Raw genomic sequence first — 24,125 nt, 5'->3', positions numbered from 1 at the left:
AAATATCCTCCCCCAGCTTCTGCTAAAGCTGCCTCACAGAAACACACAGGAGGAACTGGTGTGGGGAAGTCCTGAATTGGGTAGTAGCTGATACAATATTTACAACAGCATTCTGGGACAAATCTACCTGCAGCAAGAGACTGAATTGCCAGAATATGATTTCTGGATCGCTTCCAAAATACCATCTCCAACAAGTCAATATTCCAGATGAAGAAATGCACGCACGCCCGTCCGTTCTCATTAAGATACAGTGCTGCTAGATATCTTCTGAACGTTTGGCCCCAATCCAAAAGACAAAATCTGAATTATTTTTTCCCCTTTATAAAGCACATATAATTTCCCTAATTGTGATTGACAGCGCTGTATCAACAAAGTGCAGAATTCCATCTTCTCTGGGAGGACCAGGAGAGCCCTCAGAGAGCCCTCTGAACTGTCCTTCCCCAGTTTGAAGATGAAATCTCCAAGATCCAGGACCGACGTGAGCAGTCCTGTCTTTTTGACTGACGAGGAGACAAGCTGCTGTGAGAAGAAAGAGATGCTAAGGATTGGCAGCGTCAAGATGTGAAGAGTTCTCTGAAAGAGCAGGGAAAAATGTAACGCGCCTCATCAAAGCCCCGGCATAAGGTACACTGTGAATACAAGAGGAGAGTCCTAAGAAGAGTCCTGTCCCTTCAAGTCAGGCAGTAGCACCAAAGCACAGCAGCGGTGATCCTGAACTGGCTTTGGATGTCCTTTGAGGTCTGTCTTTTATATTCCCCAGACCCATACATTGTATTTACTAGAATTTTCAAAGAGGGCAGGATGACATTGGAAACCAGATGGTGGACGTCAGTTAGGAAAGATCCCTACGCAAACAAGCTGTCTTGGCCAGCAGTGCTGTAAGGACAGCAGGACTGCAGCTCCACCAGGCCTGGAGAAGGATGAAAGCCAGAAGAAAAGATGATGCACTGCAGCACCAAAGAGTTTCAACAGTGTGTTAGCTCCCTCCAAACTCCACCACGAAATAGTTGGGTATTACCGTACGCAGGCTCCCAGACGACAATTAGGACGCTTTTGATGAAAAATGCAAATGGGAGTTGAAATCTAAAAGGAAATCACAAGTTTGATCCCAAGTTTCATAAAAACATGCTATTTTGAATCTTGGGAACCCAAGGCATCGAACATGTCGGCTCACTAAACAACAGTCCTTAATAATCAGAAGCTCTTAAGAGTAAAAGTAGAATGAAAAAAAGATGAAGGAGTTAGACTAAAAGCCATAAAAGCCTAAGACGAACGCTGGCTTCCAGCTCCTGCCGATGCAGCCGTCTGCCAAAAGTTCTTTTGCCAGTTGTTGAGAAAAAGGAACCATCTTTGTAATGCAGTGAGAAGAAATGTCTAGAATGCCAAAACCCACATCTTTTGTTCTCTTCGAGAGTCAAATAAATGCTTTGGGAGTAAATAAATGGAAATTGAATGGGATATACATTTTTAAAAATCATTACTTTGTGTGCTATAGTGTTTTATTTATGAACTTTTTTTTTAAAGCAGGTTTATTTTCTTGTGTGGTTTTATCTGCGTTCCTTTTTTTAAAGCATTGCTTGACACGTATTCTTAAGAAGATGCAATAAAATAATGTATATTATGAAATCAGTTTGTGTTTGAGAAGATTCACTTTTTCTGCTCACTTAAAGAAATTACAGTGGAAGATATTTATCACTCATATCTCAGCACTGTCCTACCACGAAAAGATGGGAACACATACGTACACTTATGCTATTGGGATGGTAGGACATAGTCTGAGGTCTATCTTGTTTTGAGTCCAGGTTTTAAACAGTATTAAGATTTGAATATGAAGACTGGCACAGCAAGCGTCAATGACTGTCCTTGGAATGAGAAGTTGGGTTTGAGCTATTGATTTCAAACTAAACAAAAAGAAGGGGTCAAACCCCATATATAAGTTCTGCAGTAGCAGCAGAACTGGCTGCGTAAAAATATTTAGGAACCGTAATGACTTCAGATACTGTGACTAATGCTTCCTTATAAACCAAACCATTCAAACTGCACGCAAACTACTATAGTCTTCATAGATCCTAAAGTTATTTCTACCGAATTAAAGAACTATATATCTATTTTCCTAAAAAACTGCAGTTAAAAATACCAATTAGGAAATTATAATAGAAATAAGATTTTTACAACGCATTTCTCTCTAAGAAACTATCCATTATGTATTCTAATATTTCAAGAGTCTCAACAGTGCATTGCTGGAATTTGTAGAACGAAAATAACCAATAAGACAGATGTATTAAGTCCTTAGGAAACAGAACTTGTGCAGAACTCACTCATTAGGCACTACTATCTAAAAAATGTTAAGAGTTGAAAACAAAGTAATGTTACACATACCACTTGTACATACCGCTTTCTCAATTCTCACTATTCTGCATATTCAATAAAAATACAGCTAATTTTGTCTATTTTCTTTATTGCTTTTCAGATTTAGAACATTTAAAGTTTTTGAAACCCTTGTGAGAACCTCCCATTCCACTCCTTGGCCATGCAACGAGCTCCCTGCCAAACCCTCCACCACTTCCATCCTCTCCCGGGATAAAACTCGGTAGCTCTCGCAGAAGAAATCTGCAAGATTCATTTCAAAAAGATCCAGCGAGAGCGGAGAGAGGAAAGTTTCACTGCATGCCTTACCCTGAGATTGTGAAGGTGGGAAAGTACAAAAGATCACTTGGGCATCGTAATTACTACTGTGTCTCAAATGGCTTGTGCACCTTCTGCCACACAGGGCCACCAGCTCACGCTCGAGGCCTCCAGAAGCTGCTGCAATATTAATATGAAGTAAGAATGAATATCAGCTTAGAGATACGAACGTGTAGTTCGCATCAGTGGCAGTAATTTTAAATTAGCCCTTTTAAGAGGGTTAACTTTGACAGAAGTATTATCGCCAATGGAAGCGATATGACCTCATAGTCCTTAAAAATCTCAGACAACATGTTCCTGCTTTAACTACGTATTCCATCACTTACCTATAAACTTAGAACCAAGAGCTATACATTTTTGTAATTATATCATCTGTTTTCTTTTTGGAATAGAAAACATTTAAGATATTTATCTGGTATCGCATTTATTACAGTGCTTTCAATTCCAAAGAAACTATAATTCAGCTGTTAACCGCAAACTCCCGTCAGTTGTTCTCCTTATCGAGATCGTGCGCTCCCTTGAGGCAACAGAGACATCGCGAACACTGGACAAATAAATAAAACATCCATCTCAGCCCAGCAGAACCAGTTAAAACCATGAACTCCCCTCGTATACAATATTCCGTCCACACAGAATGTGGTCTTCTGTGAAAGAGATGTAACTGCCTGTCCGTAATATCACGCTTATCCCTGTAGCGGCGGAGCGTATTACTGTGACTACCAATGCCATAAAGCTCCACCATCACCTCTTTTTTTTAACTTGCAACAAAACAGCTGTAATGCTGGCCCTGTGCTTAACAGTGGTTTTCAAACTCCTGCTTTAACAGGATATTTTAAGGATGAAAATCACTGAGGACTACAGCACGCAGTCTCAGCAACTTCCGACTTAGCCAAAAAGGAGTCTGTCAAAATTTGGAGAGAAGGGCTAAAAGCCCGAAGCACTTTCTAGGACAACAGAAATCTTTAAAATTGGGGTGGTTTTTTTTTTTGAAAAATATGCAACTAAACTTCAGTCTTGGCTCTTCTCGTTGGCCCTGTCTCTTCCGACTTCTGCATTTTACCATCACTGCTGTTTTTAAAATTACTTTGGGAAAATTATTCTTACATGCTTGGCTGTTAAGAGAAAGCAGAAGCAGTCTGCCAGTAAAAAACTGCCGAGACAACAGCATACAAATGAAGGAAGAGTCTCTCAGTATTTACTCGGTGTTGGCACTCACGTCTGATCTCGCCCTGTATCACTCCCCCATTCACAGCTGTGGGAGATGCATTGCAGGTGAGGTATAACATTTTATTGCTAATTTGGGAAACTAAAAATTCAATAAAAAGCATTATCTCTTTCAACAGTCCCCACTCCACCCTCTAGCAGGTTTGGAGTTGCCCACTGGTTCTGCTTAAGAATGTGTACGGGAAATCTCATAGAATGAATTCAGTTTTTCTTCATGATCATGCCTTTAATAAAATAAGATTAATCTTTCTGCATTAATTTATTTTTTTTACAAATCCTCTAAGTTTTATTACAATAAATTCATAGAATCATAGAATGGTTTAGGTTGGAAAGGACCTTGAAGATCATCGAGTTCCACCCCCTGCCCTGGGCAGGGACACCTCCCACTAGACCAGGTTGCCCAAGGCCACGTCCAGCCTGGTCTTGAACACCTCCAGGGACGGGGCCTCAACAACCTCTCTGGGCAACCTGTGCCAGTGCCTCACCACCCTCAAAGTGAAAAACTTCTTCCTAATGTTTAATCTAAACCTGTCCTCTTCCAGTTTAAAGCCATTCCCCCTCATCCTATCACTCCATGCCCCAGTAAAAAGTCCCTCCCCAGCTCTCCTGGAGCCCCTTTCGGGACTGGAAGGCCGCAATAAGATCTCCCCGGAGCCTAGAAAAATGTGTGGCAGTTAAACCACTAACCAGATAAGAGCCTGGTTAACTAAAAGACTGTGAGTTACCGGCAAATTCAAATTATAAGAATCAAAACAACACAAAAAAACCCAAGCTGTGTGTCCGAGCAAGCGATGCGCTCGGTAAGTGGAGCTCAGCAGAGCTGAACTTTTAATCCTGGTATTTATCTCAGAGGTAACGCCGCTGCGATTCACAAACTGGGTACGGCAGTGCCTGAAGGACCCCGATGGGACAGCAGGTGAGGTCAGAGTATACCTAATATACACTGACGGCATCAAGTTCAAAGCCAAGGAGGAAAGTTGTAGTGGCAATGATGAGGTCTACCTAACTGTACACCTTTCACGAAGAGCCCCGTGCCCCAGGATGCGGGAGACGCGGTACGGGATCCCACCATAACCCTCCATAAACCAGCGCCCCGTTAATATTATCCCTTCTGATCTTCACTCACCAAAACCCAACCAGTACAACACATCTGATATAGCTATAAATAAATTATTCCTACATTTCCTTTTCCCACTTTTACTAAAATTAGAGGCTTACTCATTTCAGCTCCCTGTACTAAACAACCCAGTTAATTAAGTAAAGGTTGAGCCGATTCCCAAGTTTTTCCAATTTACCAGCACTTGCTAACAATAAACATTCATAAATAGAGGTAATTTGAAAAGAAAACTCTATTCCACTTCCAAATATTTCCTCTACTGCAAACCTCATGGTAGCAAGTAGCTTTACACCAACTGTATAAAAGTCTATCACGTTAATAACTAAGTTTTACCTAACACGATTGCTGATGCCTACTAAGTCAGTCATTCCTTTCTGTTCAGAGAATGAGACTGGGTTTGTACATAAATCTTCCACCAAGAGTTAAAAAGAGCAAAAAGATGAGAATATTCATTTCAATGGCAGGGTAGGCAGCAGACTTGACCTACCACGCACGTCTCATACTTGGAAATCTTATTCTTCATGTAGAATATTTTCCCCATTCTTTACAATTCTCACTTGAATAGGAAAATAATCACTTTTGTCTCCCCAAAATAATAACAAAGGGTAGAATGTTGAAAAGCAGCGCTAGATGTTAAATAACAGCGATTCCTTAAAATCACTCCCACCTTCCCACCGGGAAAAATTTCCTCTCTACGTTTATATAAACACTGAAACCCCACATCAATGGAACATTTCAACTGGCTTTATAATTAGGAGAGGAGCTGGTTGGCATCCTGTCTAGGGGTTAGTTAAGTTTAATAAGAAACTTCTCAGACATGAGGAGCCCCATAAAGGGTGCCAGCCAGATACTCTTCTGAATTTAAAGTAAAAAAATTCCACTGATTTTGTAATGCCATGATATATAAAAGTAATTTTGGGGCGCAAATCCAGAGGCTCACATACAAGAATATACCACTTTGTACACATTTAATGTGATATATTCTAAAATACCCCATCTTCTTTGATGTACGGGAGAGACCAGTTTCCGAGAAGCAAGGGCCCACATTGCGTTGATGACTACCACTACATCAAACACTACATTTAACCTTTTATTCACGTAACACTTCGTGCTTTAGGTTCTTCACATTATCAAAATACGGACACGACTGCAGCATCATTCCTTTCCATCTGAAGCATTTACGGCTCTCCCAGGAGGTAAGGGAGAATACTTACCCCAAACTACAAAGAAAACCAGGCTCACAAATGAAAATCTGAAGCAATACTTTTCATCAGTACTTTTCACCTAGATTAAGGACAAATCCTTTAGTTAGATTAAAGCAATTCGCTCCTCGGGAGACACGGCTTTGTGCTACAGGCAAAAAGCAAGAGGAAACAAAACAATACAAATGGCAAAGAACTGGGACCAGTTCCCCGCGTGCTGCTGATAAGGAAAAAAACCCAAAGGCCGGTCTGATTTGTAAATAATTTTTCTCTGAGCTGCAATATGATTATTGACAAGATAGTCTCTGATGCTGCAAGAAGACAATCCCTGATCGCTCCACTTTAGCCAACTGTCAGTTTGGCAGAAAAAAAAAATAAATCTTTCACGAGTCCTTTAGGTTATATTGGGATGAAATGTTGATAATGAGGTTACATTAGAATGGTTAACTCAGATGTATAAGTATTCTGAGCAGTCTGTGTGAAGGCAGCGCAGCTCTCCGTGCCACCCACCGGTCAGGACGGGAGGGCAGCTCGAGGGGAACGGAGATGAGCAGACGCTGAGGTCAGAAGCGACCGCCATCATCATGCAGAAGGATCCTATGCACACCTGGGCTGAGAAATTTAAGACACACTGTTCATATACTCAACACGTCCTCTGCTGGAGTACTTCAACGTTGAGTTCCCTCACAAAAAGGAAACCACTCGTTTCTTTGATGCTGAGTTTACGAACTTTCAGCCACTGGGAGCTGGCATCGAATGTCTGCCAACAAGGGAAAAATAACTCAGCCCTCCCCTTTTTCACATACTGCTCATGTATAAATACTTATAGGAAGTGACACTATTTCTTGGCTACTTCTTTGAAAGAGCAGATTCCAGGGCATTCCCAAGTGCTGGGAATACCTCAGGTCCAGCCTGACTCCCTGGTACCTGCTCTGCTGACAAGCTCACAGCGTGGGATACGAGCCCGACTTCAGGATCTGCTGGAAGACAACAGTACGGGCAGTGCCTCCAGGGCTTACATCCCGAGCTCTGATGGACTACCAGCCGGACCAATGTTGTGGCCCTCCTTTGAAACATCCAGTATTTCTGTACCTTCCACGAGGAGCGACCACTAGCCACAACACCACATCCTAACTCTGGTGTTCTTAAGTACACACAGAGCCAGGAGCATCCCCAGTTCCACTCCATATTCCCATTTTTACATTTCTAAGAATACACTCTGCTTCTCTTTTTGTAGGTTTGGGTTTTTTTTTATTTTTCTGGGGGGGTGTGTGTCTTTTTTTTTTCAACATCACTGATCTGACAGTTTGCATTATGCCTATTAAATCAAAGCCTCCTAAACCCCTTCTTTGAGTGACTGTTTTCCAAGGCAATGTTCCATTCCCAATTATATTACACTGTACTTGCTTGTATTAAAATAAATTCTATTTGAGTGGGACTGAAGCTCCTCACTGGTTGGTATCGGTCCTGTGCGTTCCTCCCTATTTAATCATATTTTACTATTTTCTGTTCTGTAAATTTCACCAGTAAAAATTATTGCTTGGAGTCTGTGTAAGGGATACAGCCTTTGTTTGTCAAATTTGCCCTTTATTTGTCACTACTAAACTCCTAGACCCAGAGTTTCTCTATTTCTGATGTTCTGATATTTGAGACAACTCATCATCTTTATTTCTATTCGCTACGGTTATTATATTAGTTCCCTTGATTTCCCTTATCAGCCATATATAGGTTTTACTCCCAGATATTTTTCGCTTGTTTTCATCTATCCCATCATTTACATGTTGCATTCTTAGCAGGATTTGCACGTAGAATGCTCAACACACACACAAGAGTTTCTACACTGTGAACTTCTGGACTGACGGCACATTCTAACAACAAGAAAAAAAAAAAAATGAAGCAGACTGGACAATAAAATATATCACACAGTGACGCAGCCCCGTTTTACAAACAGAACAGACAAATCCAAAGAGAGGCGAAGTGGCTTAATGAATAAATCTTACAGGTGCCAAATTGGCAAACCGGATTCTACCTTCAGTTTGCATCAGGAGTCCGAGGGCTTGCTTCATGAGGGATACAGCCCCAGAGGTTAACAGAAATATTAACACCACCCATCAGAAAAAATGAGCCTAGAATCCAGTCTCCGGGCAGAAAATGGACTCTTTTCAAAGGAAAAGCCCTAAATAATCTATACAGACCTGTTGCTAGCTCTTCCTATAAGGCAGCAGTTCTTAAATAGTGTTCGCAACCCAAATACTATTGAAATGAGAGACTGAAATTGTTAATAAAAATTAATCGAGCATAACTGGTTTGCAAGGGCTCAAACTTGGGAAACTACAAGCGCTTTCTACCACATAAATAGAAATTTTTTATATTTGTGTTGATTAATTTTTAATTCCATCACACTCGTACTGAAAATTACCTGAAAACTAAAGATATTATCTGCAGAAGAAAACAAATGCTAGAATAATAAAACTTGGTCCATGCGGTTAAAATATAATTAAAAGCTTACGCAATAACCAGTTATCTCATTGTGGCGATTCTCAGTATTTTTTCTCTCAGGAGCTATTTCCTGATTAGTAGCTATTCTGAACGCTGGCACAGAAACAGAAAACAGATGTAGCAATTAAAATACTTAAAAACAAAGCAAAAAAAAAAAAAAAAAGGCAGCCACAAACTCAAAAATGAACACAAGAGTTTCCCGAAGAGATCTCACTCAGCATGTGTGACACCGCTCAGCTCCATCCACCACGACTATCGACCCGCTACGCCTCTGTACACAAGAATTCACAATATACCTCTTATCTTTTTTGTCTACATAACCGAATGCAGACTGGCAACTAACTTTTATTTTAAAAGGTATTATCAATGCAAAACACTCAACGTTTCGCACTTGTTTCACGAAAAGAACGCTTCCGTCCTCCTGCAAACGCAACAAAATGTCCTGTCGTGGTTTAGGCATGTCCCTGTCTGGATTTTCCCAGCTCTGGATTCGATTTGAATCTCCCGCCCGAGTCCCCGCTGCCCCGACGGCTCAGGCAGGAGCCCGGCTGAAGGCTTACGCGCCATTTTAGGGCCTCACCCCTGGGGATAAGACAAAGATAACAGAATCTGAAATTCCATCTTCAAGAAGAAAACAGGTCTCTAGGCCTGTTAATAACGTTTACTTATTTAACCAAATAACTAAAGGCAGGTTGGGTGCATTTTGCAAGCATCAAAACTAAAGAAACAGACCTCTTCAGCAGTGGAACAGAACACACTCAAATCTTGCTAGTCTTTGCCTACACAGAACTGCCATTTATCATTTAGATAAGGAAAAAAGTGTCAGTTTAAGGCCCTATAATTATATTGTTATAATTCCATCTGTTATCTCCAGGGCATTAGAAATACCATTCTGCAGAAATACCACAGCGGAACAGAGGTTCCCAGGTGGGGTTATATACATCTTTCTGTTCCTGTATTGCTGAGACCGGAATTGGTTGTTTCTGCTGAAGCCTCTCTTCACGGGGCTCTGACGCACGCACAGATTTGTTCGGTCGCATTGGTCTTCTCGGGAAGAAACTCAGCTTGCCTGAAGACAAGGACCGGCGATGCAAGGAAAGGCACTGATTAACTAACACAGGACCGAGGACAAGCCCCGCCATCCACCCGAAGGTCACCTTCCCGAGTGGTCCCAGGTACCACCACACCAAAGCAGGGCACGGCTACAGCGCATGGGGCAAAGCGATGGAGGAGGAACAAGAAGATCCCGCATGGGGATGAACATGGGGTTCTCGTTCTCAGAAGCCCACTTTGATAGTCTCTAAGCAACATTTTAGTGACAACTTTACGCCGATTAACTTCTGTCAATGGGTTCCAGTCCGAATTTCGTGCAGGACTCTTGAACCTTTTCAACCCTTACCCCACACGGGGTGAATTACTACTGCTCAGCTTCTCGACGGTAACCGCTGGCACACAGGCTCTTCTCTCGGATAACATTGTCTTTTCGGATCTCTGGAGGGCAAGTTAACGTAGTCCAATGCTGCAGCGACTCCACAGCTTTCTTCAGCTATGTGGACAGTAACAATTCAGAAGAACCCACACATACCCACTGGACCCCACTGAACTCAACAGAGGTGGAAAGCCAAAAGGTTTCCTGCAAAAGGGATTTTGTAGTATGCTTAGTGGGACAGGGAAGCAAGCTCCTACGGCAAAACCAGACCTTTGTTCTGTTCAGAAGAGAGTACAAAGTCTCAGAAGAGACGGACTGTATCAGGAAATACTCCTCTTTGTCAGCATGACAAGGCGAAACAGCCATGCAAGGATTAATAGCTGCTTGCTTGTGACACAAACCACCGATATCGCTAAGGAAAAAAAAAAAAAAAGGCCTTTTTTTCTCCCAGGAATGGAGAGAAACCCTTCAAAGTCATCACAAACTGTGACCAGCATAGTATTAGAAAATTATTTTTACATAATTCAGTTTTTATAGAATTCCATTCTGTATTTTAAAGAAGAAACAGCTCTCTTGGAAGAAGCTCAGGAACACGTATCAGTTTTTTTCTGGGGTTAATGAGAGAGACCGCTTGCACGCTTACAGTCACTTTCGTTTGACCTGATGTAGTTTAGCTATGACTGCATCAAACACACGCTTTGAAAGTTAACCAAGCTGAGAGACCGAAATATCAATTGGAAGGTTTGCTTTCTGCTTAGGAAATTAACACAGTACCATCTTTCAAAACTGCATACTTTGTTCAACCAGTAGAAGTTAAATGAAATATACATTGTTGAGCTGTCTCCTTTTTTACCTTTCAACAGCACGGAGATAGCAACAGCAGCATACCTGTTTCCTCTCCAAATCTTCACTGATGAATAAACCAGGAAATCTCTCTCTACACTCTTCCAACTGAACATTCAGTTTATTCAACCGTTTAATTACCAGCTTAGTAAAATTATCATGATAAAGGCAAACACAGACCTGGCACTCCCCTGTGCTGTCCCTGAAAAGGGTTATTTTGTAAACTTTTGGACTCCTACTATCTGCTCCAGTCTCTGGTAACACCAACTCTTTAATGCGAGCAGTAAAGAAGACGTGTCTGGCCTGGACGCTCAGCGCCAGGTTAGCCATGGCATTCTAGGGTTGAAGTAGCAGGGCATGCTGCAAAAAAACCAACAAACCACCCCGATTTATTTGGGCAAGCGAGAAAAGCTGAGGTCTGGGTATGTGGGAAAGTGCATGGATTTTATTTATGCAGAGTGTGTGGAAGTTAATAAAAGCAAGAATTGTCACAGGAAGGAGGCTGAGATGATTTTGTTCAGGAAAAGGGAGATATGTTTTAGTCTACCGCTGTTTTTTTCTCATTTGTTTTATTTTTGAATTTCTAGATATCAGTCTGAAATGGGCAGACTTTTCATACTGGTATATTGGTAAACTCAAATTTAAAAAGTAGATACGTAAAAGGAACCCATTTAAAAATAGTCATCATATATTTCCGAGCAGTCAAACATAGGGGTATCCTTTTAGAAGGCAACGTACCTGCTTCAGGACTTGTTTGATTACAGCTGCTAACAATGCTGTTTGGTACCACTGGAGTGGAGGATGCCTGGATTCTCGACTGAGGTGGGTTCGGATGTAATGAATTTCCTAACGCCATTCCTGTCTGACTGAGCATCCCACAGTTCCCGCTAGCCTGCATCTGATTTATTAAACCTGCAAGATGGTTGGTTGTGCCCGGGCTAGTACCGTGGACAAAGTTAGTGTTTGTGTTCTGGCAGTGCACACTTTCCCCTCGCAAGGGTAAACTCTGTGCCAGCGAGTTCTGGAGACTGCCAGAGTTCATACTGGTGTCTGCAAAATGCATCTGGTTACCAGAGCAAGGTAAAGCAGTATTTGAGCTCCCACAACTGGTGGTACTATTGCTGCTCATGTGAGAGCTTTGACAACTCATGGACTGAAGTAGCTGGGACATAGAACTGATGGGAAAGGAGCTTTGACTTTGCTTTCTTATCAAATCAGATCCAGCTTTAGAAACTCCAGAACTGTCCAACTGAGACTGTCTCAGCAAACTCAACACCGTGGTGGTCGGCTGCTTTCTTTTTCTTAGAGGATCTTTTTGCTGAGACATCAATTTATCTCTGAGCGCTGCTCGGCCGCTTTGCCCTTCAGTCGTTGGTAGAAGCACGTTGGCAGCAGGAGGGAACATGGTGTTTAAAGTGCTATGTCCTTCGTTGTTGCCACCGCTGGCAACAGGTCCAGAATTGCTACTGCTGTTATTGTTGTTACCAGCAAGTTTATTTTGATTTGCTAGCTGTGCTTTGGCTGCTGCTGAGAGTAAACTACTTGCTGGAAAAGAGGCAGCATTGTGCTGGTTCAAGATCTGATTTAAAGGCATTCCCAGCAAACCAGGCTGACTCTTCAAGGAACCACTTCCAGCCGATGCAGTAGAAAAAACTGCATTGTTTGGAGGATTTAATACATTACTCATTCCAGCAATTAATGGGTTAGGGATGTCCTTGTATTGATTAAGTCCATCATGTTTGGTGGAAGGGCTGGATGGCATAGATGGTCTCGGTGACCCTATTGTTGACCTTGGGGACCTGGGAGGAACTTTAATACCACTACAGGATGACTGTGGTCCTACTGGAGGCAGCAGGAAATTTCCGTGATCGGATGACGTGGAAGAAGAACGCGATCTTTGGGGAGAAGCCTCGATCCTTCCAATCCCGGATCCCATCATATGAACTGGGGACGTCACTGGTGAAGGAGAGAGGGAAGTTGAAGCAGAATGCTGAACTCTTTGAACGTGACTTCCGTGATTCATGTGACCAGGTTTTACCGTTGGCAGAGGAAGGTTACTTGGCAAAGGGACGACAGCAGGAGGCATGCTTACATTCATCACGGGTACCTGAGAGTGGACATTTGAATGGAAAGTAGTTGGGTTAATGATAACAGGGTTCTGATTCACTGGTTTGCTCGGAATAGGGTCAAGTATGCCAAGTGGATCCTTTTCTGATGTTAATGGCTTTTTCTGAAGAGCACAAGAAGGCGGTGGAGGAGGTGGGGGTGGACCTTGGGGTGGTTTATGGTGAAACATTGCTCGTGGTATTTCCATACCAGTTGAAAAATTACACATGGGTTTTTTCATTACTGGGCTTTTTGTGGTCAAGGTTGGGGAAAGAGGTATATTAGTCCTTCCAGCCATTGCACAGGATGACTGTATGGGAGAACCATGTAGCATTACTGATGGTGGAGATAGAGGTGTCCTGTTCATGTGAATAGGACTAGAGTTGGGTGCTCCATGAAAATTGGGATTGTTCCTTGTGAAAACATCAGGGCTTCCAAGTGGGTCAGTCCTAGGAGAGATTGAGCCATCTCCATATATCTGTGATCCTGATGAAGCTGGACTGGGCATCCCACCATGACTGCCGCGATACGGAGACTTCTGTCCAAGTTCATTACTACCCAATCTCTGCCTAGGATAGACAGAATGAAGTTCTTGTTGCTGGCTTCCAGCCATTTCTTGCACATAAAGCCTACCCATGGCATTAGATGCCCCTATCATCAACTTGAAAGGAGTCTTACATTCTGGCATCACAGAATTTGTAATTCCTTCATGTGATTTATTCCTCACTGATCTCGGAGTTGCTGCTCGAGTAGGAACTACTGGAGTTGCACCTGATATTAAAAACACAACAGTTACTGTTTTGAAATCCAATATCACACATTTCAGTGCAAAACTACTGTGTGTGAAAATACTCATAAAAGCAAGAAGGCCTTTTGGCTAAACTTTTGTCTAAACAGAAATAATACCTAAATCACCCAGTCGTTGCTGGAATGGTGCACGCTACCCTACTACACAGTGCAGTTGTATCTACCTTAACTCCACGTCCCATATAAAGACTGCATAAATATGGAAACCAATAAATGTTGTGTTTCTTAAGTTTCAAGCACACTCGCTACCTACGTAAATTCAGTTTAGCATGGTCCTTCTGAAAAATCAATTCCTGAAAGTTTTCCTTTTTTCTCTCCTCCTTCTGTCTTTTCCCTCTAACCATCATCTCCAGTGTCCTACTCCTCAATCTCCAGCATCACCTCTTTGGCTGCAGCTAGAGGGGCTGGCAGGAGGAGCAGGCTATCACTGTCGCAGGGAAAAGGAGCCTCTGGCACCACCTATTGAGTACAGGAGGAACAAAGCCCAACAAGGGTTTAGGCTAATTTCTCCACGCCCTACAGAGAAAAGGGTCCTGTCCCAAATGCCATCCCCGATGAGGATGAATAGGGAGCTATGCCGTATGACTTTGGCCCAGATTACTATTCAGCCAAGCACTTGATTGCGGAGACCTCGGAGACTGTGGCTGTGCCAGGCAGGACGCAGCTCCTCCGGCTGCTCTGCATCACTCGCTGGCACCACGGGCACCGAGTTCCAGTCCTCTGAGTTCACCTGTTCCTAGGAACTGTCCTGTATCAATTCCCTGAATTAAGGCTTTACCTGCAGCTTCTGCACCGAGCTTTGCTTGGGGTGAAGATGCTAAATTTAAGGGGCTCAACCTTCTATGTCGGTTTCAGGCTAAAGGCCCTGGGGATATTTGCATATGCACATATGTGAACCCCTCTACAATGGCACAATTTCCTGTAAATCCCAGTTTCGAGACTAGACCTGCCTACAAGCACAAGACCACTTTCCGTTTCTGCCCACTAATGTCAGTTTTATTTAAAAATATTTTTTTTTCCCAATGTTTTATACTTTAAGAATACCATCACAAGCAGCTCCACGTCTGGCAGACTTTCTGCCAGTTCTGCCGCTCTGGGAATTTGTAATTCATCTTGGAGCGCTTGGCATGCAGCCTCCGAAAAGGCAAACTTAAACTGGAGTAATGAGCTAAAGGTTTCACGTTGAAATGAATTCAGAGGTGCCTTTAAATTCCTCCACTCACAAGAACCAAATTCCCTTCCTTCCTTCAGCCTGGCCATAGGAGACAGATGGCACCGGCAATCCTGCCTTCATCCTATTTGCTCAACCAGCTACACATGACAGAAACAAACATATTACCTTTCCCAAAATACAACCAAAGTCTCGTTTAGGGGACAAATCTCAAGACTGAACTGCAAAACAAAATATGTAGAGGAGCCCTCACCTCAAATGCTGGACCTAAGCAAACGGTCAAATATAAGAGTGCATAAGTGCAAAGCCGTTTTATTTACAAAGGCAATTTACTGGGGAATTTTCTTCTTTGCTTAGAACACAAAATTCTGATTAACAGAGAAGGTAAACCACATGAATGTGACTCGTGCCTTTAATATCTGGCTGGTTTTACCTCCTTCGTTTTGCTAAATTTTTGAGAACGGAAATGCAATTTCGGCGCTACTTATAAAGAATAAAAAAAACTAATAAGGAAAAAGCATAGTAATTTGGGAAATTGCACTGTTTGTTTTAAAAACTTGTATTACATTGCAAAAAACATTTTAAACAAAGCTTTGAAATTATACATAGCAATTTAAAAATGCAAGAGCACATCAGTATCTTAGCATTGTCTATCTAGCTGAAATTTATTATTTATTTTTATATCCTTAAAATTTTCCACTTTGAAGTCAGGCTGCAGGGGGATTAGCAATTAGGCAGCTATAATTACAGTAATATAGGGGTGCAAAAGATCTCTCAGATTATCAAGGGCCATTTCCCAGAAGTTGCGTGCATCACAGTATATAACCATAAATTTACTCGGCTCTGTCTTAAAAAGTAACTTCGCTCCTTTGTCCGAACCATTTGGATTTGTAAGACTACTTCAGAACCTTTTCTTGTAATCCTTAGAAAGTATCTCATTTTCAGTTGAAGTTGCTGTGCAACTCTGTTTTGGTAGCTGTTTCTTGCAGAGCTAACCCTGTCCTTTAGCTTAAGCGGCTTTATTTTCTGGTGCCGATTCTCCTTTATTTATGCCGTCTTTATTGACGGCAATCGCATCTCGTTTCAGCCACCACTTTGCTGGGGTGAACGCGCTAAACGCTTTTAGATGACTTTCATAAAACAGGTTTTGCAGTTCACTAAGAGAAATGCCTCTGCTCTGTTTCAGCTTGAGTGCCGCTGGCGAGAACAGCGGCGCAGGACGGCAGTAAGCGTACAACGGCGTTCCTGCTTCTCTCTCTGAGTCACATTGATCTGCACCATACTGCCATCTGGTACTGCTCACGGGCATCTTTGGTCAGCTCCTATATCTAGGTCTTCTTTCTCAATAATTTCCAGCTAATAGCTTTTTTTTTTCACTAGACCCCAGGTGAATAACCTTACAATTAACAGGATTTGTTGCTATACCTTTTCTTTCACTCCAGGTCTCAATGATCCCCCAGTTTTTCAACATGTTTTAATCGTCTCTTGTTTTGATAGTACCTGCCAACTTCAGCCATCAACAAATTACCTCATTTTTTGTTGATATGGATAATTAAAATGCTAATCCAGGTTGGTCCCCCAAAATAATCCTTGAGAAATTACAGCGGAGAGCTTCTCTAGCTGTATATTCTGCCTTGCAATACAATTTCCCATTTAGCCAAGTCCTTAGCCACATTCTAATCCCTTTATAATCACTTTATTCTGCTTCTCTAATTTCCCATGTGACAGAATATCAGACATATTACTACAGTTCCAAAAGATGAGAGCTAATGTATTTTCTTTGTCTAGAACAATCTGATATCTTTTCCAAGAAAATCATGCTCTTAGTCTGGGATGACCTGCTTTTTAGACTCATTTTCTGTCTACCTACATCTCTCTAATTACTACCTCTATTTTTTCCTTTAATCTGTTTACTATTGCACTCATAGATATCTAAGACTTTTGGGGGTGTTTCTGTAGAGTAATTATATATCTTGAAAATTAAGGAATTAAGTGATTCTGCATGATTTTACTCACTTGTTCCACCACCAGGACTAGTTAGAACTAGTGAAGGATGTGGTGCTTCCATGCTTTTATGAAGTGTAGCCACAGCAATAATTTTCCGTTTATGTATGCATAGTTTGGTGACATCTTCGTCCGCTTTAACATCTTCAGCAGTTCTCTGCTTCACAGCAGCTCCAGGATCAAAATTAAAGACCTGAGAGTAAAAATTCCAACGTTCAAAATAATGATTATAGGCAGCAAACTCATCAAGCACAACTAAACCAGAAATTTTACATAAAATTAAATTTACTTCTGTTTCTTAGAGCTATCTGATGGCTCCTACATTGCTCAAGAGATGAAACAGAAGTCAGTGTCTCATCCTGATTCTCACACGTTAGCACGCTGCTGTTGGTGGTCGGTTTCCAATTTTATAGGAAAATGTTAAAACACCATAAAAAACTGAGTCAGATCTTTTCCGTGAGGGGAGAAGGCCGAGGGAAGATTTCTTTTGTATTTTACGGTAAATCTTCAGATGTGTACCACTTATCTCATTTTATATATATGATCCGAACAGAGATTAAATCACAGCATAGCACATCAGCTGATAGAACTGATAAGGATTGTCGCAGAGAGATCCAAAATGGTGCTTGTCTTTACCTTGGGAAGAACAAGAGGACATTCTAGGCCACACTTGCATGTTCCATCAGTCAGCAAGTAAGTCTTCACCTGCTCCAAGCAGGATAATAAAGACCCACTGGGACTGTAAAGGAACAGAAATGATGAATACAAGCTATTTGATAGGTCATGACTTCTGTCTACCATTCTAACAGCTCACAGAGAGAGTGTTTAAAATAACACAGCTAAGATTTCATATTTTGTTTCAGAGCACTTCTTGCTTTTAGTCAAGAACTGAATGATACTTATCAAAAATAGCCCCAAAAACATTTTCAAGGAAGATTTTACTATAGAAAAACAAACACAGTGAGTGCAGAGAAAAGAAAGTCACTGAGATTATTGGTATTTACTATTGATATTACAATCCTGCTCAAAAGCCTTAACAACACTGAGATTATTTTTCTCCCTCCTCTCTCCTATAAAGCGTAACACGCAGGCAGAGCGCGGTCCCCATGGACCTCCTCCCCCTCCATCACATCACTCAGCTCCATGCAGGCACGACAGTCATCTGTACTTTTTAGGACTGGGATCTAATCTAAAAAGAAAAAAAACCCGCAAAAGGGGGCACAGTAACAAAAACGGCTGCAGCTGAGGCTCTTGGTTGCATAAACAATTTGGTTTCATTCAGCTAAAATTTCAACCCTCTCAGTGAAAGTGAGAAATATTACACCAAGAAGCCGGTCCAGTGAGCTTCTGATAAACTGCACACGGATTTCTCTAACTCCCACCAGAAAATCATTATCTCCACATCCAAAAATAGGACACTGGAAATTCTGTTACGGCAAAATCACTAATTCATAAGATGAAAAAAGTTCTTGTGTCGCAAGCCTCCAGGTTCCAGATTGCTCTTTATTACTTAGCCAGCTAAACTGTTTATCAGGGAAAGAACACAATAATTTATGAGGACTGGCTAAAAAACTGGTTCTTAATGGCAGCTCTAAATAGCCTTTAGTTTAACAAAAAAACCTTAAGTGCAATATTTAATAAAAACAACTTAAGCGGCATAGTTTGGATCATGAAAACAGCCAAGAGTCAAAATTCCAAACCATGACAAACTTTTGTAGTTAAAACCCAATGTATAAACACCTAATTCTGCACAAGAACTGAGTCACATACAAAGCAACACCATCAAGTGACACTTAGTTATGCTGACAGTTTCAGTAAGTAATTTATTTGCCAGACTTGCCCTGGAATAGTTATTTTAGAGAGAACTGCCCAGGTCAAATATGCGTAACAGTGACAGTTCTGAGGGTAAAACAAGATAAAAGAGCAACCTAAAAATAACGGTACGGGTATGCGGTGATAGAAAGATGAGAAAGTCAAACTTCCCCTGTCTCAAACTGAAAAACTTGGGGAGCAGGGGGAAATTACTCTTTATTTTTATTTACTTTAATTTCAGCTATAGACTGCTTAAGCCACGATGCTACCCTTATCATATTTTCGCTCAGGGAGCATCACTTATTCTCTGCTTTGGCTCTGCATCTCCAGCGCTGGCCCATCGCTTTGGACTTTCCCAACCTGTTCCAACTACAGACGCGGGAGCGACCGCTCACCCCCGACGAGGTCCACGCTTGAAGAAGTAACAGCTTCCCACGGCAGAAGCTCAGATCGACGTTTGCTCTACGCTATCCCATCTACGCTTTCTGTCACGCTTAAAAACTTGTGTTAAAAGGCATCCTTGGGAAAATGCTCTGGAGTCAGGATGCCTTTTTATTTGTATCGGTGAAAAAGGCGTACTGAGCAGCGAGAGTAAAGCTATACCACCACCCTTCTTTTTTTTTTTTTTTTTTTTTCCCTCCTGTTTCTAGAAGAACCCTTCCTTAGTGTGCAGTTTGCCTGGGCACACATACCCTGTTCAGGCACAGGGAGATCCTGGAGCCTGGAAGCAGCAGACCTGCAGGGCACATTCACACTGCACCGACGATGGGTGGGCGTAAAGGAAGGTCTGGATACTCACGCTGACCAGGAGCGCACACGTCAGGCCACTGAATCTGTGGCACGTGGGATTCAGCATCCCAACTGCATGTTTATGCATGGCTATTTGTCCACAAGAAACAACAAAATTTAAAAAGGGCCGATTTTTCCGTTCCTGCCTTGTTCCGGGGCAGAGCAATGTAACTGCGAAGTGTCTTTTGCGTGTACAGATTTTCTCATCTTTCTATACTGCAAAGGATAATCAGCAGCTGCCTTTGTAAGGAACTACCAGCTTTTTTTTTTTTTCTTCCTCACTGAGGTCACCCAGAGGTTTTCAGACCCCAAAGAAACAAAAGTGAACAAATTATAAAATATATTAGGATCTGTTACTGACAGTTCTAGTTCCTTTCCTATTATTAGAGTTTTTTCTCAGTTTATTCCACTGACGACTAAGCTGAATGAGAGATCTAGGTCCTACTTTAATGCTGTAGTACTGTTTTACTAAGAAAAACACTGAGATTCAACTCAGTGCTTCTACCAGATAATAAAAACTAGTTAATTAATGGATTTAATCCAAAGCAACTGTTGACAGTTGGTAGAAAAGCGTGCATGTTTTGTAAGGAAGCACAAATAGAATGAGTCCTTACCCAGCTGGGATCATCTATTCTAGTTAAATCATGTCAGATCTTAATATATACACTAATTTTCCCTTGGATACTTTTTGAGTCGATATTGTGTGACCTTTCATTCTCCCAATAAACACCGTGCGTATTTTCAGGGTGGTTGTTCCTTCAGAATTACACTGCAGCGCTACAGCCGGTTCCCCAGAGAGGTTGTGGAAAGTCAATCCTCAAAGATGCTGCTGGTGAAACCAAGGGTTGACCTGCCCGAGTGCTGCGGATGCTCCACATCAAGGAGGTTGGATGGTTTGACTTCCAGCCTTTCCAACCAACATGTCCTACCCTGTGCCTTTCACCAAATAAGAATGTGAGAACTGTAGACCATACCAAGTGCCTACCCTTCCCTTTCATTGGAATGGTGTAAAGAAGGCATCCAGAAGATTAATCACTGGATTAAAGGGGAAAAAAATATACATGGGGAGAACTTGGGAAGAGGGCAGAAATGATACAAGCCTCCCCAAGCTGAAAAAGGCAACTGGCAAACTTGATTAATAGGGGCAACTAGGATAAAAACAGAGTTTTGCTTACGGCAATTCAGAACAGAAATATTAAGAAAGTCCCCGTGAACAAAGAGAACACATATAAAAAGAAGATAGAAAAGCGAATAATTGTCAGCATTATACCAACATTGACTAGTTTATACACATGTAAGACACATGCTTGAAGAAGCGGCACAAGTTTCATGGTCTGCTTCTTATGGCTGTAGAAAATGAAGTTCAAAAGCAGGTAGGATCATCAGGCATAAAAAAATCATAGAATCATAGAATGGTTTAGGTTGGAAAGGACCTTGAAGATCATCGAGTTCCACCCCCCCTGCCATGGGCAGGGACACCTCCCACCAGACCAGGTTGCCCAAGGCCACGTCCAGCCTGGCCTTGAACACCTCCAGGGACGGGGCCTCAACAACCTCTCTGGGCAACCTGTCCCAGTGCCTCACCACCCTCAAAGTGAAAAACTTCTTCCTAATGTTTAATTTAAACCTGCCCTCTTCCAGTTTATCGCCATTCCCCCTCGTCCTGTCACTCCATGCCCCAGTAAAAAGTCCTTCCCCAGCTCTCCTGGAGCCCCTTTAGGGACTGGAAGGCCGCAACAAGATCTCCCCGGAGCCTTCTCTTCTCCAGGCTGAACAGCCCCAACTCTCTCAGTCTCTCCTCACAGCAGAGGTGCTCCAGCCCTCGGATCATCCTCGTGGCTCTCCTCTGGACACGCTCCAGCAGGTCCATGTCTTTCTTACAAAAATACCAAAGCGTTCTATGTCCCAATGCCTGGACACAGAGATTATAGGAAAAAAACCCCACCAACCCACAACTTTTTCTTTCTCATTGATTTTTAACTAAGACAAAGGCCCAGTAAATTATAGCTGTAATGAGAAATATGAGGGAAAGGCGATTTATCTTTGACATGCGTATCACTGACATGGATTTTGTGTGATTCTGCTAATTGAGGATATAAACAAGAAATCCTGGAATGCATTTGATCTTTTATGGTAGTTCAGTGTAAAATTGGAGTATGCTTTGACTCATTAAAGAATTCTGTATTGGTAATACGTAAAATGTTGTGAAGAAGTGGTTATTTTAATCACAAAATAGTGGAATAAGATTAAGCAAATAACAGACTGATAATCATTTAGACTTCTGTGATGTAAACCTGATGCAGCCATATTTTGTTAAAGCTAACTTTGATCTTTTTTCCAGTAACATTTAATTTGTAGTCTGTTTGTCTGAACACATTCATTTAATAGCAATTTCAATGCATTTCTTTGTGACTGTTCCAGGGTGAAGCAAAAAGAATCCAATAAGCTAACAAAATAAACAAATAAAATACCTAAAACTTTGGATTTAGGCTCGAGTTCCTGTATTTTTCTATATGAGAAACGTGAAGAATACACAGAAGTAAATCTTGCCGGAGAACGTCAGTGACACTGAACACAGAACTTTCACAGGGCATATAAAAACCGGTATTTTCTGCAGCTATCAAGTGCACCAATTAAATTTCGTTTCAAAAGAGAGTATGTAAAACACAAAAGTATAACAGAGATCTGGAACACAGACCCAGAAAAGACTTAGGGAAGAAGGCCTTCAGAACGTCAGGATAAAGTTGCACGGAACTACGTGAACTGAGCTGAAGGTTTGGTGCTGACGGAAGAAGGAAATCCCCCTCGACCATACCTGCCACGAACTGCCTGCATGCCACGGCACTGCTTTGAACTCCACCAACAAAGGCTCTTACGAAAAGCCCGTGCTGGTGCAAGGAAAGGCAATGCCCGCGCATCTGGGAGTAGGCAAAAGAGAGCAGAGATTTCTCATCATCTCAGGTGTGGCATATAAATAAACCTCTGGTTACTTGCATTGTAAAAGGTTTGAATAATAAAGATATTAAATAAGGTTAAATCTGCTGCTGCTCAGCTTTAAGATCCGTATGACAATAGTAAGTAATAAAGAACTATTCATGCCTAAAGCAAAATGTATAGTAAGGATTATCAAATTTTGAAGACCAAGCAATATTAGATTTGAGAGTACGTTAAGGGCATGCAAATGGCACAAGTGACACAAGTGGACTCCGCTAATATCAGCGGAAAAAAATGATCTCGCACTTCCAAAAGAACAAGTCCTTGAAGTTTCTACGTACAAAAGACGAACTGAGTCACTACTTTACCACGTGTTCTGGCAAAACCACAACAAAATGAGTTTTGTTAATAACCTTACCTGATATAGAGCACTCCACTTTGGTCCACCCGTCGCTGCCAACCAACGGGAACTTGCACTGCTGGTGGCCCTCCATCCGTGTCCCCTCCGTCACACTCCTTCCCACCATTCATTTTTCTGTTTCTGTTTATGAGTCTTCAAAGATATCAACAGTAAGATGATATCCTTTTACTACATGTCATCATGGCCTCCCAAAGAAGGCCATTCAGTACACCTTTCCCCAAACTGTACAAAGTGCATTGGGAGGCTCCAGCTCAGTTTGAAACCAAGTCCTTAAAAGTGGCCATTTTTGTTAATGAGTCAGTTTCCCATTATAATCCACATTAAATATGCAATGTTTAACTCCTTATATATTCATAAGGATGAACTATATAGATAAAAATTAGTGCTTCCAACTTGGGAAAATCATAATTCACCAATCCTTTGTTACCTGTCAGAAAGGAGAATGGGGAAAAGGAGAATTTCTAGTTCAACAGCATGGCTCCAAGCTTGATGACTGTCTAAGACAACTTGTATTTTGTGAAAGCTTGTCTCATTTTTATAAATATGAGTCAGATCTAATACCTCCAGGTATTATACCCTTTATATGCCACATTCTTTTTGTTTTCTTTTTATCTTCCGTTCATTATCCAAGTTGTCTTCTTGAGTTTCTTTCATGACTCCCTGGCTCCAATAAAACAGCCTGAAAAATACAGAGATAGAAAACACATGAGCCATTTTCTGAAGTCTTTCAGCCCAGTTCAGTAACTCATGAAGATGTATACAGCTGCATCCATTTAAAGAGCTTAGAACCAAAATTTTAAATGTCAATGAAACCATGAAAATAAGGCTTAGGGTAAATATAAACCTGCCAGCATATTCTATTTATATGTGCATGCAATGGAGCTACATGTTAAAAGCTAAGAAAGCACAACTGTTATTAAATACTTAATGTACAGTTTGGGTGAATTAACGGATGTATCTTTTAACTGAATAGTTTCACATATGCTTCTATTCAGAATTATCAACAGATGACTAGCTCAATTAATGTCCTTTAAAAACTGTTTATAAAACTGAATGAATTTAATGTGAAGGAAGCTGCTTCT

General features: G+C 41.6%; 1 protein-coding gene across 1 annotated transcript in view; it reads right to left on the bottom strand.

Moving 5' to 3' along the window:
- MBD5 (methyl-CpG binding domain protein 5) overlaps nt 1–23,153 on the bottom strand; it is a 48,028-nt gene extending 24,875 nt beyond the window's left edge. The window contains 4 exon segments of the mRNA XM_009886353.1: nt 11,738–13,876; nt 17,100–17,280; nt 17,724–17,826; nt 23,041–23,153. Coding sequence (XP_009884655.1) covers nt 11,738–13,876; nt 17,100–17,280; nt 17,724–17,826; nt 23,041–23,153 — 2,536 coding nt within the window.
- Between the last annotated feature and the right edge of the window lie 972 nt (nt 23,154–24,125).

This window comes from Charadrius vociferus, unplaced genomic scaffold (assembly GCF_000708025.1).
Source record: "Charadrius vociferus isolate BGI_N301 unplaced genomic scaffold, ASM70802v2 scaffold35, whole genome shotgun sequence".
In the NCBI taxonomy this organism is placed as follows: Eukaryota; Metazoa; Chordata; class Aves; order Charadriiformes; family Charadriidae; genus Charadrius; species Charadrius vociferus.
Note: the sequence above shows the minus strand (reverse complement) of the source record. Positions and strands in the feature narration are given on the sequence as shown.